The 14,880-nt window shown below is 38.1% G+C and overlaps 1 protein-coding gene across 1 annotated transcript in view; it reads left to right on the top strand.

Moving 5' to 3' along the window:
• CTSC (cathepsin C) overlaps nt 1-14,675 on the top strand; it is a 42,218-nt gene extending 27,543 nt beyond the window's left edge. Inside the window, exons 4-7 of the mRNA XM_079789483.1 lie at nt 1,447-1,602; nt 7,047-7,162; nt 12,553-12,684; nt 13,816-14,675. Coding sequence (XP_079645609.1) covers nt 1,447-1,602; nt 7,047-7,162; nt 12,553-12,684; nt 13,816-14,318 — 907 coding nt within the window. The 3' untranslated portion in view covers nt 14,319-14,675. The remainder of the gene's footprint in view (nt 1-1,446; nt 1,603-7,046; nt 7,163-12,552; nt 12,685-13,815) is intronic.
• The last annotated feature ends 205 nt before the right edge of the window (nt 14,676-14,880 follow it).

The following is a 14,880-nucleotide window of genomic DNA, read 5'->3' as shown; positions in this document are numbered from 1 at the left end:
TTTGTAAACATGTTCTTTGTATGTTAATATTTATTTACATCTGACTCCAAGCATTTAACATCAGGTACACCAGTGCTTCTCAAATTTTAATGTTATTGTGAGTCACTGCTCTGGGGAAGGATGGGTCTCATTAAAATGCATATTCAGATAGTGTGGGTTGGCTGCTTAAAGTCTGCATTTCTACCAAGTTTCCCCGTTCAAGAACCCAATTTTAGTAACAAGGATATAAACCAAATGTTCATATGGAATACTTTTTAAAATCATGTAGTTATAATGTATGCCATACTCTGTGTACATTATACAGTTTGTTCTGTTCTCTTTTTTTATGATTACAAAGTTATAAAAGTGCATTGTAGAAACTGTAGGAGGTAGGGGAAAGATGGTGGTGATCCTGTGTCACCACTCAGATAACCATGTTTGGCATTTTTAAAAGGTACTTATATTATAAGTATATATTATTCTTTCACATAATTGGTTAATTTTCTACAAACTTCTTTGTATCCTGCTTTTTAATTTAACATAGAGTTAGCACCCTTCCATATCACTAAATAACCTTCTAGACATTTTTACTAATTACACTATACAGTGTATTATTTATATAATCAGTCCCTTATCTTAAAAGATTTATTTAGGTTGTTTATAACCTATCACTAGTGTGTTTCATTGAGCATCTTTGTACATACATCTTAGTTAGCTTGAAACTTTACTTCCATCAGAGACATTCCAGTTCCAGGCTACTGATACATATATGCATCTCCTCAGGCAAAAGTGGGCGGTGCCTTTTGGACTCATAGGCTGTCTCTTTATATATGAACCAAACCAAATTTGCTTTGGTGTCAGGAAAATGGCTTTGTTTGGACAAAGGATTGAACACAAACTGTACTATAGCCTGATGTCTTTAGAGCCAAAGTAAGGGAATTTTTCTGATAAAAAATTGCTTACCATTTATTGTTGAAGTGTCTGATGCCATCACTTGAGGCTCCCAAGTGTTCCTTAGCAGGGTCGATGGGTCATATTCAATACAAAATGAATTGAGTACAGTGAATACTCATTAGGGTTGAGGATAGTTCAGGGATCCTTACTACTTTGATTTTTGTCTTCTGAAGTTGGGTTTTATTTTACCTGATAATTTTCAGTTGACCTCAATTTTGTGTTCTATATATGTGATAATGCTTTTCCCATCGACTGTTGGGAAATTGGACATTGTATGTTTCTCTCTATACTACAGTGTACTTAACCTGTGGATTTTTTAAACATTTTTATTTTAGAATAAAGACTGTTTTGAAGATTTGAATAAAGTGCTGATGTTACATTACCAAAAACATTGCCTTCCTGAAAGATTATACCATTTCCCATTTAGGCCCAGAGTATATGAATGCTTATTTCAATGGATTCTAGTTACATCAGTAAAGAGTGTGCCTAAAGCTATCTTGTTTTTGTTGGCAGGTATTCCAATAGGCTCTACAAATATAATCACGACTTTGTGAAAGCGATCAATGCCGTTCAGAAGTCTTGGACTGCAACCACATACCTGGAATATGAGACTCTTACCCTGAGAGAGATGATTAGGAGAAGTGGTGGCCACAGACAGAGAATCCCCAGGTAATAAAGCACATCTCTTGACACCAATAAAGATATTGATGCCATCATCCCTTCCAACCAGCATCTCTCCCTGGGTTGCCCACCATTTTACTGGTCATCCCAACTTAAGTTTTTTCTGTTATCTAAGGAAGGGAGAGAGAGAGAAAAGAGTGAGAGAAACATCAATGTGAAAGAGAAACAATCTATTGGTTGCCTCCAGTCCCCACCCTGACCAGGGATTGAACTTGAAACCTAGGTATGTGCCCTGACTGGGAATTAAACCTGCTACCTTTTGATGTACAGGACGATGCGCCAACCAACTGAGCCACACTGGCTAGGGCCTGTTGTCTTTTGTTTCTGATCATTTTCCTCTCCTATTCACACACACTCTCATGCTCTCCAACCCCTGTTTATGGGTTTTGCTTTCACAGCATCTTCCATTTCCATGAAGAAATTTTCCATTTTCTTTTCTTTTTTTTAAATATATTTTTGCTGGGGGGGGGTAAAGGAGTTAGGGGATGAGAGATATCTGTAATATATTTTTTATTGATTTCAGAGATGAAGGGAGAGAGAGAGATAGAAACATCAATGATGAGAAAGAATCATTGATTAGCTGCCTCCTGCATACCCCCTAGTGGGGATCAAGCTGGCAACCTTGGCATGTGCCCTGACCGGGAATCAAACTCTGACCTCCTGGTTCATAGGTCAATGCTCAACCACTGAGACACCGGCTGGGCTCCCTTTCCATTTTCTAAACTCTGGCTTAGTTAGGGCTCTGTTGTCTCTTTCCTGCCTTGTGGATCAGCCTCCTGCTCCCTGTCTCTTTGGTCCTGTTTCTTTGGTATCTTTCCTGCTCTATCCCCATTCTAAGCCAGTCTTTAAAATATTGCCAATTTCATCTTTCTTTTCTCAGCTATTATTGTGTGACTACCTATTGTCTAATGAATATATTTAATTTGGTAAGCAAAACCATCTAAACCTGACAGTAACTATATTTAGTACCGTGACCCTCTTTCAAATATATGACACACAATGACTGGAAACTTTCCTTTCATATAATCTCTATGCATGATATTCCCTTTGTCTCAAATACCCCTCACCTTGCCTGTAATAACTGTCAAATTTGCCACCTGTAACCATCTCAAAATCATCTTTCTGTTTTAAGTTCCAACCAAAAATGTGTCTCGTTTAACAATATACTTTTACTACTCTCATCCAGAAGTGACATTTTCTATCTTTAGCTTACACACCCCAGAGTGTATTGTTACTTTGGGAAATTAGGTCGTAATACTTTTAATTTATATAGTCAGGAATTTGGTAGATTTTTACTAGTAAAAAATCCTTTCAAAACCATCGCTGCATCTTTCAGAGTATATAGCACCTTAGCATTTGTTAAGTAGCCAAGGATGTCTCTGTGATGCCATACCTTGCTTCAGGAGAAATAGATAGAACTGAAGGGCAGGGAACTGGAAACCAATAGGGAGCTAGTGGGAGTCAGTAAATTGTGTAGGTTGCTCTTTTCCCTTAGTCATCATAACGTTTTCCAAATTTCTGAGATGATATTGATTATTTCCTTAATATAAATAGAGTCCTTGGTCCAGATTTTATTCTTTGAACAGGCCACTCATAGGTTAACTGTTAGGTAATTAAAATGCATCCTAACTTTTTATCTGCGGACTAATAATCCTAATGCTCGGGCATTCTTCAACTATGAGGCTATTTGGAGACTTTTCCTATCTCTCATAGTTCTGTCCCTTTTTCAAAAAGAATCTTACATGATATTTCTCAGGAACTGCTTGTCCATGAGATGCTCTTGATAATCGAAACTGGGGAGTGGAGTATGTCGAGTCCCTTCTTAGATTCATAAAGTGAAGAAGTGGGGCTCTTGCCTGAAAGATAGGAGCCTCAGACACAATGGCTTTGCCACATGTCATGTGCCGTATAGCTGAGGAACTCCCGTCCTAGGCTCTTCTTTCTCTCTCCAACCAACCACCTTTGTTCTGGGGAAGGGCTAGCTTTATGAAGGGCTGCTTTTGAGGCAAAGGCTCCATAGGAGGCTTGGGATATAGAGATGGAATTGAGTGAAGTTGGAAAGACTGAAGTAGACATTGTGGTCTAGCTGCCCCCATTTCAATTTCATTTTATATACAATAAAAACTCTTGGAGATTCTTTTTAAAAAAATATATATTTTATTGATTTTTCACAGAGAGGAAGGGAGAGGGATAGAGAGTTAGAAACATTGATCAGCTGCCTCCTGCACACCCCCTACTGAGGATATGCCTGCAACCAAGGTATATGCCCTTGACCTGAATTGAACGTGGGACCCTTCAGTCCGCAGGCCGACGCTCTATCCACTGATGAGTTAGGGCGAGATTCTTAACTTTAGGTGTAGGGAATTTGTGCAACTGCTGAAATTATAGAAAAGTTTATTATTTTGAGGCATCTCCCTGAGTCCAGAACTTACACCAGATTCTTAAAGAATTTGGACCTAATTGATTAAGAGGCGGTAATGTAAAGTATAACTATAATGTTGTAATTCCCACGTCTCCATCTTCCAAATTCCTCTTTCACTATCTTCATTTTTACACCATTCAGCTTCAGTTGTCACACTCTTTTTGCTTTGTCCATGGTGCGTTGATGGGCAAACATTCTGCCTTATAGAGTGGTAGGAAGGAGGAAGTTAACATTTGAATGCCTCTTGTGGACCAGAGAGTCACTTAAATCTATCAGTATTCTATTTATTCCTTTCAATGACATGAATGATGATGATGACAGTTATCATAATAGCTTAGTAATTTATTAAGGCCTTACCAGAGACAGGCATTGTTCTAAGCACTATTTTCCTAAAAATTCTTTGAGTTAGATATGCTTATATTCATTTCATAGATTTGTGGTGTTAAGATCTTTGACTAATGCCCTGGTCATTGTGGCTCAGTTGGTTAGAGCATCATCCCGTACACCAATAGGTGGTGGGTTCGATTCCCAGTTAGTGTACATACCCAGGTTTTGGGTTCGATCTCTGGTTGGGGTATGTATAGGAGGCAACCTATCAATGTTTCTCTCTCACATTGATGTTTCTTTCTCTCCCTTCCTCAAAAAAAAAAAAATATTATTGAATCAAAAAAATTTTAAAAAGTCCAGCCAGTGTGGTTCAGTGGTTGAGGGTTGACCTATGAACCAGGAGATCACAGTTTGATTCCCATGCGAGGCACACGCCTGGGTTTCAGACTTGATTCCCAGTAGGGGGCGTTCAGGAGGCATCCGATCAGTGATTCTCATCATTGATGTTTCTATCTCTCCCTCTCCCTTCCTCTCTCTGAAAATCAATAAAAGCATATTTTACAAAAATAAGATCTTTGACTAATGTCACACAGCTAATGAGTAGTGAAGCCATTTGTAGGAGGTTGGTATAGCTCTGAGATACCCGCCCTGAAATTATGTTATGCTGCCATGCTTCAATTCCTTTTTTATCTTCCATATTTTTAGTGTGTTTTTAGGTATTTATGGGACAATTAGTTAACATTTATTGAGTAGTTGAATCTTTTGGCCTCTCAATGTAAAAATCACAGAAATTGTTCATTTCCTTCCAAAATTTGTTTGTACCCTAGTTTTTATTCATAAATTTCAGAATAAATATCCAAGGTTTATATCTTGTTTTTCTTTTCCAACATACAAAATTTTCATGATGCATAGCTTTTTATGTACCTTGGTAATTCCATGGGCATTATCTAGGTTAAATGTTTTATAGCATTACTATAATTTCCTTGTATTTGTTATGGTAGTTTATGTATGTTTCATGTCTCTTAATGCTGTCTTTTATACGGTCAAAGACCACCTCATGTTCATATTCTAGCAATGTCCCTGGCTTAGTTAATATTTTAGCAAAAAATTGACATTTCTGTATGGAATATGCCATCTATTCTTTTTTAAAAATACATCTTTATTGACTTCAGAGAGAAAGGGAGAGGGAGAGAGAGATAGAAACATCAATGATGAGAATCATTGATCTACTGCCTCCTGCACGCCGCATACTGGGAATCGAGCTTGCAACCTCGGTATGTGCCCTCACCAAGTTGAACGTTGATCTAGGACCTCATGGTCGATGTTCAACCACTGAGCCAGTCTGGCTGTGCAGTGCTATCTATTCTTTACAGTTCTCAAGGTTATGATTGCTAGTCAGAAATGATTTTCCCCCTGTCTTCCATCTCACTTCCGTTTTGACCTAGCATTAACTTTTATCATCTCTTAGATAAGTGTGTGAGAGAAGGACTTAGGATTAGTTGCAGAAGACATGAAGAAGTCCAGAAATAATCTTTGCCAATGACTAAATTGGAACCTGGTAAAAACCAACTTGGTAACCACTGGAAAGTTAGAACACTGTGGTATGATAATTCCAAGTTGAGTAAGAAATTCAAGTAGTTTACAATAACAGGAAAATAAATGTTACCACAATATAACCGTAGTGCCCTAACCCAAGAGATGATGGAGCCTAGAGAGAAGTGGGTTTTTGTTGGGGGTTGTGGGTGGAGGCTGTTGTATGAGCAGTCTTTAAAATTAAAAGTCAGGGAAAAAACTCTAAGGGGATTTTTTCTAATCAGTGGGCAGCAAGCATTTTAGATAAAAGTAACAGCAGTACAGAGACAATGGAACACAGAGCATTCGGCAGACTTGGGCAAACTAAGAATTCAGATGTAGCTACAGCTAAAATGCTGTGTGTCTGTATGTGTGTGTGTGTGTGTGTGTCTGTGTCTGTCTGTATGTGTGTTTTAAATCTGTAATACAGAGAGCTTGTAGAATAATTTCCTCATTTCCAGGCAATGATGGATAGGCAAAACTGTCTATCCATCATTTCATCATCCCAGGCAACTCTCCTTTTGTGCCTTATTTTCCAAGCATATCCTATAAGCTCTAGTTCTATAATGATGAAGCAATTTTTTGTCCTTTGTTTATGGAGCTAGTCTGCCTACTTTACACTTAGATCTTTTGTTTCTGTGCCTGCTTCACTTCTTTTACCTCCTCACTATCACTAGTACCCATCTCCTGAGTTAGAGATCAGTAATTTTTCTATATCCTTTGTAGGCCATCTTTAACTTCTCATGCATGTCTACTTTCTTGGTCAAAATCTGTGAAAAGTAAGAGAATGCAGCTACTGACACATGCTAAAAATAGCATTGCAGTGATATACAAAACCAGTGTCATTTCATAGGGAAAATTACTAGATCATGAAAAAGAAATGGTTAATGAAAGTCACATACTATAGTTCTGCAATAGAGATATTATGTAGATTGAGATATTATGTAGAGATATTATGTACATTATTGTTCAATACACACATTGAAACATTGATAGGACAAGTGCCCCTTGGGTCTGAATGTATATCTTAGCCAGCCAGGAGGTTGAAATTATGGAATTTGAAGTTAGGAAATCACTGTATATTGATGTCAAATGTATATTTCCATCCTAGGCCCAAACCTGCACCACTGACTGCTGAAATACATGAAAAGCTTTTACGTTTGCCACCATCTTGGGATTGGAGAAATGTTCATGGTACCAACTTTGTTACCCCTGTTCGAAACCAAGGTAAAAAAAAGTCTAATTTTTCATTAATTTATTCTGAAACATTCATTGAACATTTACTATGTGCCAAGCTCTGCAGTGGATTCTGGAGAAACAGAGTTTAAATGGGCATGATTCATTTTAGTAAAGAAATGGAAATGATATGGCCAATGAATATTCACTTCTTCTTTTGTATCCACAGCAGATTTTGGCACTAGATAATCTCTCCACCTGAACTTAGAATTTCTTAATTATCCTTCTCAATGTCGGTTCCATGTAGCTAATTGGATTAATCAGAGTGATATGTAAGCCAAACTCATTTGCTCTCCTAGTAGGAGAGACTCATGTAGAAACAAAGAATTGCATACAAATAGAATTGATATTCTGTCTACAAGTGATTTGCTGGAATCCTACTTTGCTACCTGTCTTCCCCCTCCCTGCCCTGACCCCATCATTTAGTCTTTAAGTACTATAAAAGGCCAGAAAATGGATCCATGATTTTTTCCTGGTAGATTTTTTGATCTGTGACATTTCCATTTATTTTATGTCAGGATATTACCTATTATGGTAAATATTAACCCGGCTTCCAAAATGGTGGCCTGGGAGCAGAGCCTAGGTTTACCAAAAGTATGACTGTAATTCCATTTTGCAAGTTATTTCCAGAAATTGGATACAGAATGAATACATTTAGTAACTCTCCCTCTAATAGCACTTGATATCAAATTATCTTGTTATCCTAAATTTTAGCCAACAATGACTTGGAGAATCATTTATGTAATACTCAGGTTTATTACTTCTAAGCTCAATTTCAAGATAATTAGAGTACATATGACTGATTTGTTACCATAAAATATGTGTAGTATTTGCTGTCTAGTAACAATCTGATTGGTATCTCCTGAGAACATTATAAGTTAATAATATCCAAAGATAAATTGTTCTTCCCCTTTCCTAAAAATTCAGTGGTAATAAGCCTGATCCACTTAATCAACATTCACCACTGACCCTTCAATTCCGTCCTCACTGAATTCTTACAAAATGTTCTAAATGCCCAGAGCTCTGAGCAGGTCTTATAGCAGCCAGTCAGCAAGGTTCCTGTCCAACTGACACCAGAGGTCTTCCTTTTGTACCAGTTATTCTAGGACTCTTCAGCTCTAGAGAAAGTGTAGAAATCATTCCCTACCTTCTCTTTTGCCGGGGAGGGCTTATTTGGAAAAGAGGAAATGGAAATGAGAGAAATTTGAAGGTAATCGAGAAATGAAAGGACTGATGTTAAAAGAGAGGATTAAAATTTTCTCTATCATCAAACAGATTTCCTATACTTATTTGAAATGGTTAAGTAACTACTGCATGTCAGTATTGATTATGAAGGCCTGGCACAGGCTTGCTTCTGTTGTGTTGCATGTTTATAGAATACTAGAGGCCCAATGCACGAAATTTGTGCAAGGGGCTCGGCCCTCGCAGCCCCGCCCACTGGTTGTTCCACAGTCCAGTCTAATTAGCATATTAGCTCTTGATTATATAGGATGTTGTGTTAGGATTTTTTTTTCTAGTGGCTGAGGATATAAAAACTAATATGACGTGGTCCTGATCCTAGAGTTTAACAAGACCTGCAAGTGAAACATTAAAATACAATATGAAAAAGTGTTTTTAAAACTCAATGGAAGCATAAGAGAAGGTGGGGGGGAAAAAAAGTTTAGTTCCACTCACTCCCCAAACGATATGATCAACTAGTGATGGGACAATTATTCAGTGGAAGAAAATGAAACTTTCTAAAGCCAAGTTCTTTGATGTTGGTTTTCTTATAGCTTGAAAAAGCTAATACTGTCTCCCATATCCCATATTTCATGAGAGTTATAACTGTGAGTTGTACAGAGGCACAGGTAATTTAAAAGCAGAGGGATTCAATAGATTAATTGCTTTTCAATTGATTCCTTCTTTGTAGTATCTTGTTCACTACTAGAGAAAATAATGTACTTAGAGGTTCCTCTTTTGGACTTTCTTTTGGTTTTCTGTACTTTCAGTTGGAAAAAAATATATATTTTCCCTTCCTGCTAATTGGGCAACTTGGAAATTTCTACTAACTTTGAGAACACCAGTGTTCTGTATAACCCAGAATTCAAAATTAGCCGCAGTTAAGGGAATTCACAACTTTATGTAGAGAGCATATCAAGATGAATGAAAAAAGAGACATTGGGAGGACCAATGAGGTTTTAGCTTTATACTTGGAAAGAGGTTTAAGCCCCAGCCTTAATGGCTGGGTTGACTTTGAAGTGTGAGAGGGAAGAGAGCTCGGAAATTGGAAGACATGAGCTTCCTTAGTTTTTCTTCCAGCTATGCTGCCTTTATTTATTCCATCTTCATGAGAGAAGAGGCTGTCTCTTGGGTCATGTTACTTAGGAAGTGAAGAGTGCTTTGCTAATGTTTAAAATGTAGTTCATTTCAGACTTGTTTTAAATGCTGTTTATGCTGGAAGGCAGGAACCATAAACTGTGTGCTTCACCCTATTCATTTTACATACAAGATAGAGCAGGGGTCCTCAAACTTTTTAAACAGGGGGCCAGTTCACTGTCCCTCAGACCGTTGGAGGGCCGGACTATAGTTTAAAAAAAACAACTATGAACAAATTCCTATGCACACTGCTAAGTCGGCTGCTAAGCAGGACAGGCAGCGGCGGCAAAAACACCCGGCAGGCCGGATAAATGTCCTCGGCGGGCCGCATGTGGCCCGCGGGCCGCAGTTTGAGGACCCCTGAGATAGAGAGAAATGCCAGAGATCAAGTGACTTGCTCACAGCCACATAGCTGAGTGATGAAGCAAGTGGGAGGCGGGAAGGGGTAGGAATCCTGACTCCTTACTCCTAGTTCTGTATGATTCCTGCTATTCTAAGGTGCAGCTGGACATTGATAAATCTTGCAAAAGTCACATTATTTACTTGAGACTGTGAAAATGTGATTGTTGGAGAGTTCTGTCTGGGCCAGATCTCCCCTAGTCTTCTGAAGGGATAATGGTTCTGTTAGAATCTAGGCTCTGGCTTTTGACGTTTGAAAGTTATTAATTACCTTGGCAGCTGACACATTCTTCTGGGAACTACAGGGGCTTGAGGGAAATTATCGTCTTTTCTCATCCCCATGTTTTTTTCTGTTAACAGAGAACATTCTGATCTCTTGAATGTACATATGACTTGTCCCCCCCACAATGATGGATGGTCAGAAATAACCAAGAGAGGTTATTTCCTTGGCTGCCACAGGCCAAGCATGCTGGGTGGCCAAAATGGGGCTGTTCCCAGACTCTTGTGAGATGTTATTTTTTTACAAGACCTTTGTGTTTCATTGTAGGAACAACTGGCTTTGGCTGTTTATTGTCACTCATGTAGTTCTTTGACATTCTGTCACTTGAAAGTTGGGCAGGGTCCTAAGGGTAGTGTTATTTGGATGGTTTAAACAAAATGTAAAAGTTAGTTTTGGTCTATTTAGTAACTAGATGACAGGGAAAGGGAATTTGAGGATTCATTAAAATAGATAAAGACCTGTGAACTGAAAAGGACACTAAGCCTGCGTTAGCAGACACTAGGCACTAGCCCCTGCCATCTGTTGGCTTTGTGACTTTGGACAGGTCATTATTGCTTCTTTCCAAGTCTCAGTGTACACGTCATCAAGTGAGTGGGTTGTACTACTAGATGAATTCCAAGGCCCTCTCCCAAATGTTTGTCTTTTTTTAAAAATTGTTTGTTTGTTTTTTATTTTATAGAGAGAGGGAGGGAGAGAGAGATAGAAACATCATAAGGGTTCTGTCTCCCTTACAGCTTAGAAACAAGTCAGGGTTCACTATTTCCATTGAAATCATTTCCCCCCTGGATGTAAATATGTATCTTGTTCATAACTTGACTCTTTCTTCTACAAACATGCATTGCGTTCCCTCGTTGCATCAGGCACCAAGATGAAGAGAAAAAATTTCCTGTGAACACTCAAGAAAATTCACAGTATGGTTTGTGGAAAACAATATAAGTAATTCAAATAGAGTTTAGGATATTGGAGGCTGAGCATAGAGTATCCTGGATTTACTTTGCACTCAAGGAGGAATGAGAATCAACAGTCACCTTCTCCAAGTAACATATTTTGAATGCATAATGTTCTTTTGAGTATTTTCCTCTCTAAGGAAGAGTTTACTAAATTATGAAATTTAGCTTTATTAAATAGAACAAACGCAGCATTCTCTTTATGTAGAATGCGTTTTTTTCTATTGTAATATGTCTATTCACTAATCTTGTTTTATGTGCATAAGGGAGTGCTCACTATTCAGATAATTTGGTAACTAATATTAGTAAAGTGAACATGCCAGTTGTGTATATTTGCATTTAGTACCAATGTCTTGGCACTAAATTTGTATCAGTGACAAAGAGATGATGTAATAATAGAAATATTAATATTATGCTCATTTCTTTCTAGAATTATAACAAGTAGAAGTCCCAGTTTTGTTATACTAGTATGTGTGCCATATTTTCTTATTTCTTAACCACACATATTGAAGAAACATAGAAAAGTAATATTGTTCACATATTTTTCCTTATATTTTTTCTTCTTTTGAAATAGCAACTATGTTCCTAGCATATTCTTCTTAAGTAAATTGATTTTGTCTTTGCCAGAGCATTCAGGTGCTTTTGTCTTTGCCAGAGCATTCATCTAAATGAAGCTGTTTTTTTTCCCCTTCTCCCTACCTCAATCCAGCTATTTTCATGTTTCTCTCTCAGTAATACTTTTCAGGGACCATAGCTATACTGCTGTTACCCTTTTCCCCTTGGAATCAGTCTTCTTTTAATGTCACTACCTCCATGTCTTATATCTTTATTTCCTCATTGGACATCTTAAGTACCATATTCATCATTATAATTATTCTCTTCCTTTCTTGGGCTTTGTTGTCTTTTGCCTCCTTGACCCTGGTTAAATCAAACTCTCTACAATATACCCATCCTTGAGCCTGTCTTAGGGTTAGTTCCACCCAGCAAGTTGCGTTAGGAAATGCTGCTCTAGAGATATTTTAAAGCTCAGCTTACTTGTATCCCTCAGTCTGTTTCTCTCAGTTTGGTGGCTCTGCAGACATAAGTCATTTCTTCATGATCAAGAATACTATCAAATGTTTTGCAGAAGTTAGGAGGTTTTTGTTCTTTTTTCTCTCTCTCTTAAAATATTCTCAAGGAAAGCCCCATATAATAACATTTGCCTTTTAATGAAAAAGCTGAAATCTTAATGTTGGCCTTCAAGTTCAGTCGTGTCTGTTGATTGACTTTTTTTTTTACTGTGCTCAAGCAACACTCAGTATAAATATATGAAAATATCTTATCCACTGAGCTTTCTCTGTTTTTGTGAGTACTTCAGAGGTCTCTTGGTTTATATATCTTTTTTTTTTCTCTATCACCAGCATCTTGTGGAAGCTGCTACTCATTTGCTTCTATGGGTATGCTGGAAGCAAGAATACGTATCCTAACCAACAATACCCAGTCGCCAATCTTGAGTCCTCAGGAGGTTGTGTCTTGCAGCCAGTATGCTCAAGGTAAGTGTTGTATTTCAGGCACTGTTTCCTGTGTGTGTGGTTGGCCATTGTTGGCAAAGACCGAAGGATGGTGTAGTAGGGAGAGCACAATGTCTGTAGTCAGAAGATCCTGATGCAAGTCTGGCCCTATCAGTTATTAATGAGTGGTTTCTCATAGAATTTATTGCACCCCCAATCGTTACTATAGATTGCATGAGCACTGCCTCTTAGGAGTCTCTTATATACATTACCCAATGATGCCCCAAATCCTGAAAGAGTAGATATAATCCCTAATTTATAGACAGGAAACAGACACGAAGTTGTTCTATAATATTTTAAAGGCCACAGAGCTTCTAACCCTTAGTTTCAGTTTCCATTAAGGTCTCCCTCCAAAACCTAATTCTTGTTAAAACCAAACTAGCACTGGTTTCTCTTTAGGGTAATTTTAAAATTCTGTATGTATATTTTTGAGAAGAGGGCATATGTAGTGTATGTACAAAGCCTAATTGCCATTCATTCAGAGAGAAACAGTCCCATGTTAAAGTTTTCTTCTGTAAACCCCAGATTTGGCCAAGAGAAAGTTTCTCAGTTCACCAGCGGAGAATGATTGTTTGCCAGTGGGCCTTTCATTCTTTCTGAAATACTTATCAAACATGGATATTGTGATTTCTAGGCTCTGGGGATTGTGATGTATCAAGACAGTCCTCCCCTTATGAAGATCCACGGTGTGGTGTCTGGATATTTAATAACAACAATAATAGTGAACGTTTATTGCTTTTACATGAAGTGACTAATCCTACAAGAAAGGTGCTATTGCTGTCTATATTTTATAGATAAGTAAACAGGTATAGAGATATTCTTCACACAGTTTTGGATTTGAACCTACATAGTGAGGCTGCAGAGCCTCCTACCTAACCACTAAGCTAGAGGTACCTTCAAGTGCTGAATCAATGTCTGTTAAATAGATAGGGATGATAGGATAGTGAGCTAGGTAGCTAGTGGATGGATGAATGAAGTACCATTTAAGCTAGGCACAACTTCCAGGTAGCATAAAAAAATTAATGGAGTAGAAAAGAGACTAGGAAGTGGGACAATTTCTCCTTGTGTCCCTTTGTAATAAAGGGGTAATAACTCTGCGTTATTCCTCCTCAGGCTGTGATGGCGGCTTCCCATACCTCATTGCAGGAAAGTACGCCCAAGATTTCGGGCTGGTGGAAGAGGCGTGCTTCCCCTACACAGGCACTGACACACCATGCAAAGTGAAGGAGGACTGCTTTCGCTACTACACATCTGAGTACCACTATGTGGGAGGTTTCTACGGGGGCTGCAACGAAGCCCTGATGAAGCTTGAGCTGGTTCATCATGGGCCCATGGCAGTTGCTTTTGAAGTCTATGACGACTTCCTCCACTACCACCAGGGGATCTACCACCACACTGGTCTGAAGGACCCTTTCAATCCATTTGAGCTGACCAATCACGCTGTCCTGCTGGTGGGCTATGGCACTGATCCAAAAACTGGGCTGGATTACTGGATTGTTAAAAACAGCTGGGGCACCAGCTGGGGTGAGCAAGGTTACTTCCGGATCCGTAGAGGGACTGATGAGTGTGCAATTGAAAGCATAGCAATGGCAGCCACACCAATTCCAAAATTGTAGCATGAACCACCCAGCATTTTATAGTGACCACCATCAGTCATGAAAGGGGATGATTTATTCACAGATTAGAGATTTTTATTGCAGCAGTTTCAGAAGATTACAAATAGATTCCTATGAAGATTTTTGCCTTCAAAATTAAAACTGCCCTTGATTTAATATACCTTCCCATTAGCCACTAACCTAATTTTTTATAAGTACTCAATTAAATGAGTTTTTTTATGATGGTGGTGAACTGTGCACTAATGGATTTTGCTAATCATTTCTAGTTCAAACATGCTATATTTTGAACAGTCTATTTGAAAATCTCAAGGAATTATGGCAAGGACTATTAAATTAAAAAATATTTTTTGTAAACGATCAAGTGATATATATTGTGGAATTTATGTGTGTGCATAAGAGAACTTCTACCATTGGCTCCTTCAGTTACATTCAGATTTATTGTGTCACCTATATAAGTACTTTAAGAAGAAAAAGCATTTGAGGGTATTTTAATTAAAAACAAAAATTTATGAAACTTAATGATAGAGAGGTTATGTTCAAATAATGGCTAGTGAATGCTAAA

Source organism: Cnephaeus nilssonii, assembly GCF_951640355.1.
Source record: "Cnephaeus nilssonii genome assembly, chromosome: 13".
NCBI lineage: Eukaryota > Metazoa > Chordata > Mammalia > Chiroptera > Vespertilionidae > Cnephaeus > Cnephaeus nilssonii.
The sequence above is the reverse complement of the archived record's forward strand: the minus strand, read 5'-3'. Positions and strand labels throughout refer to the sequence as shown.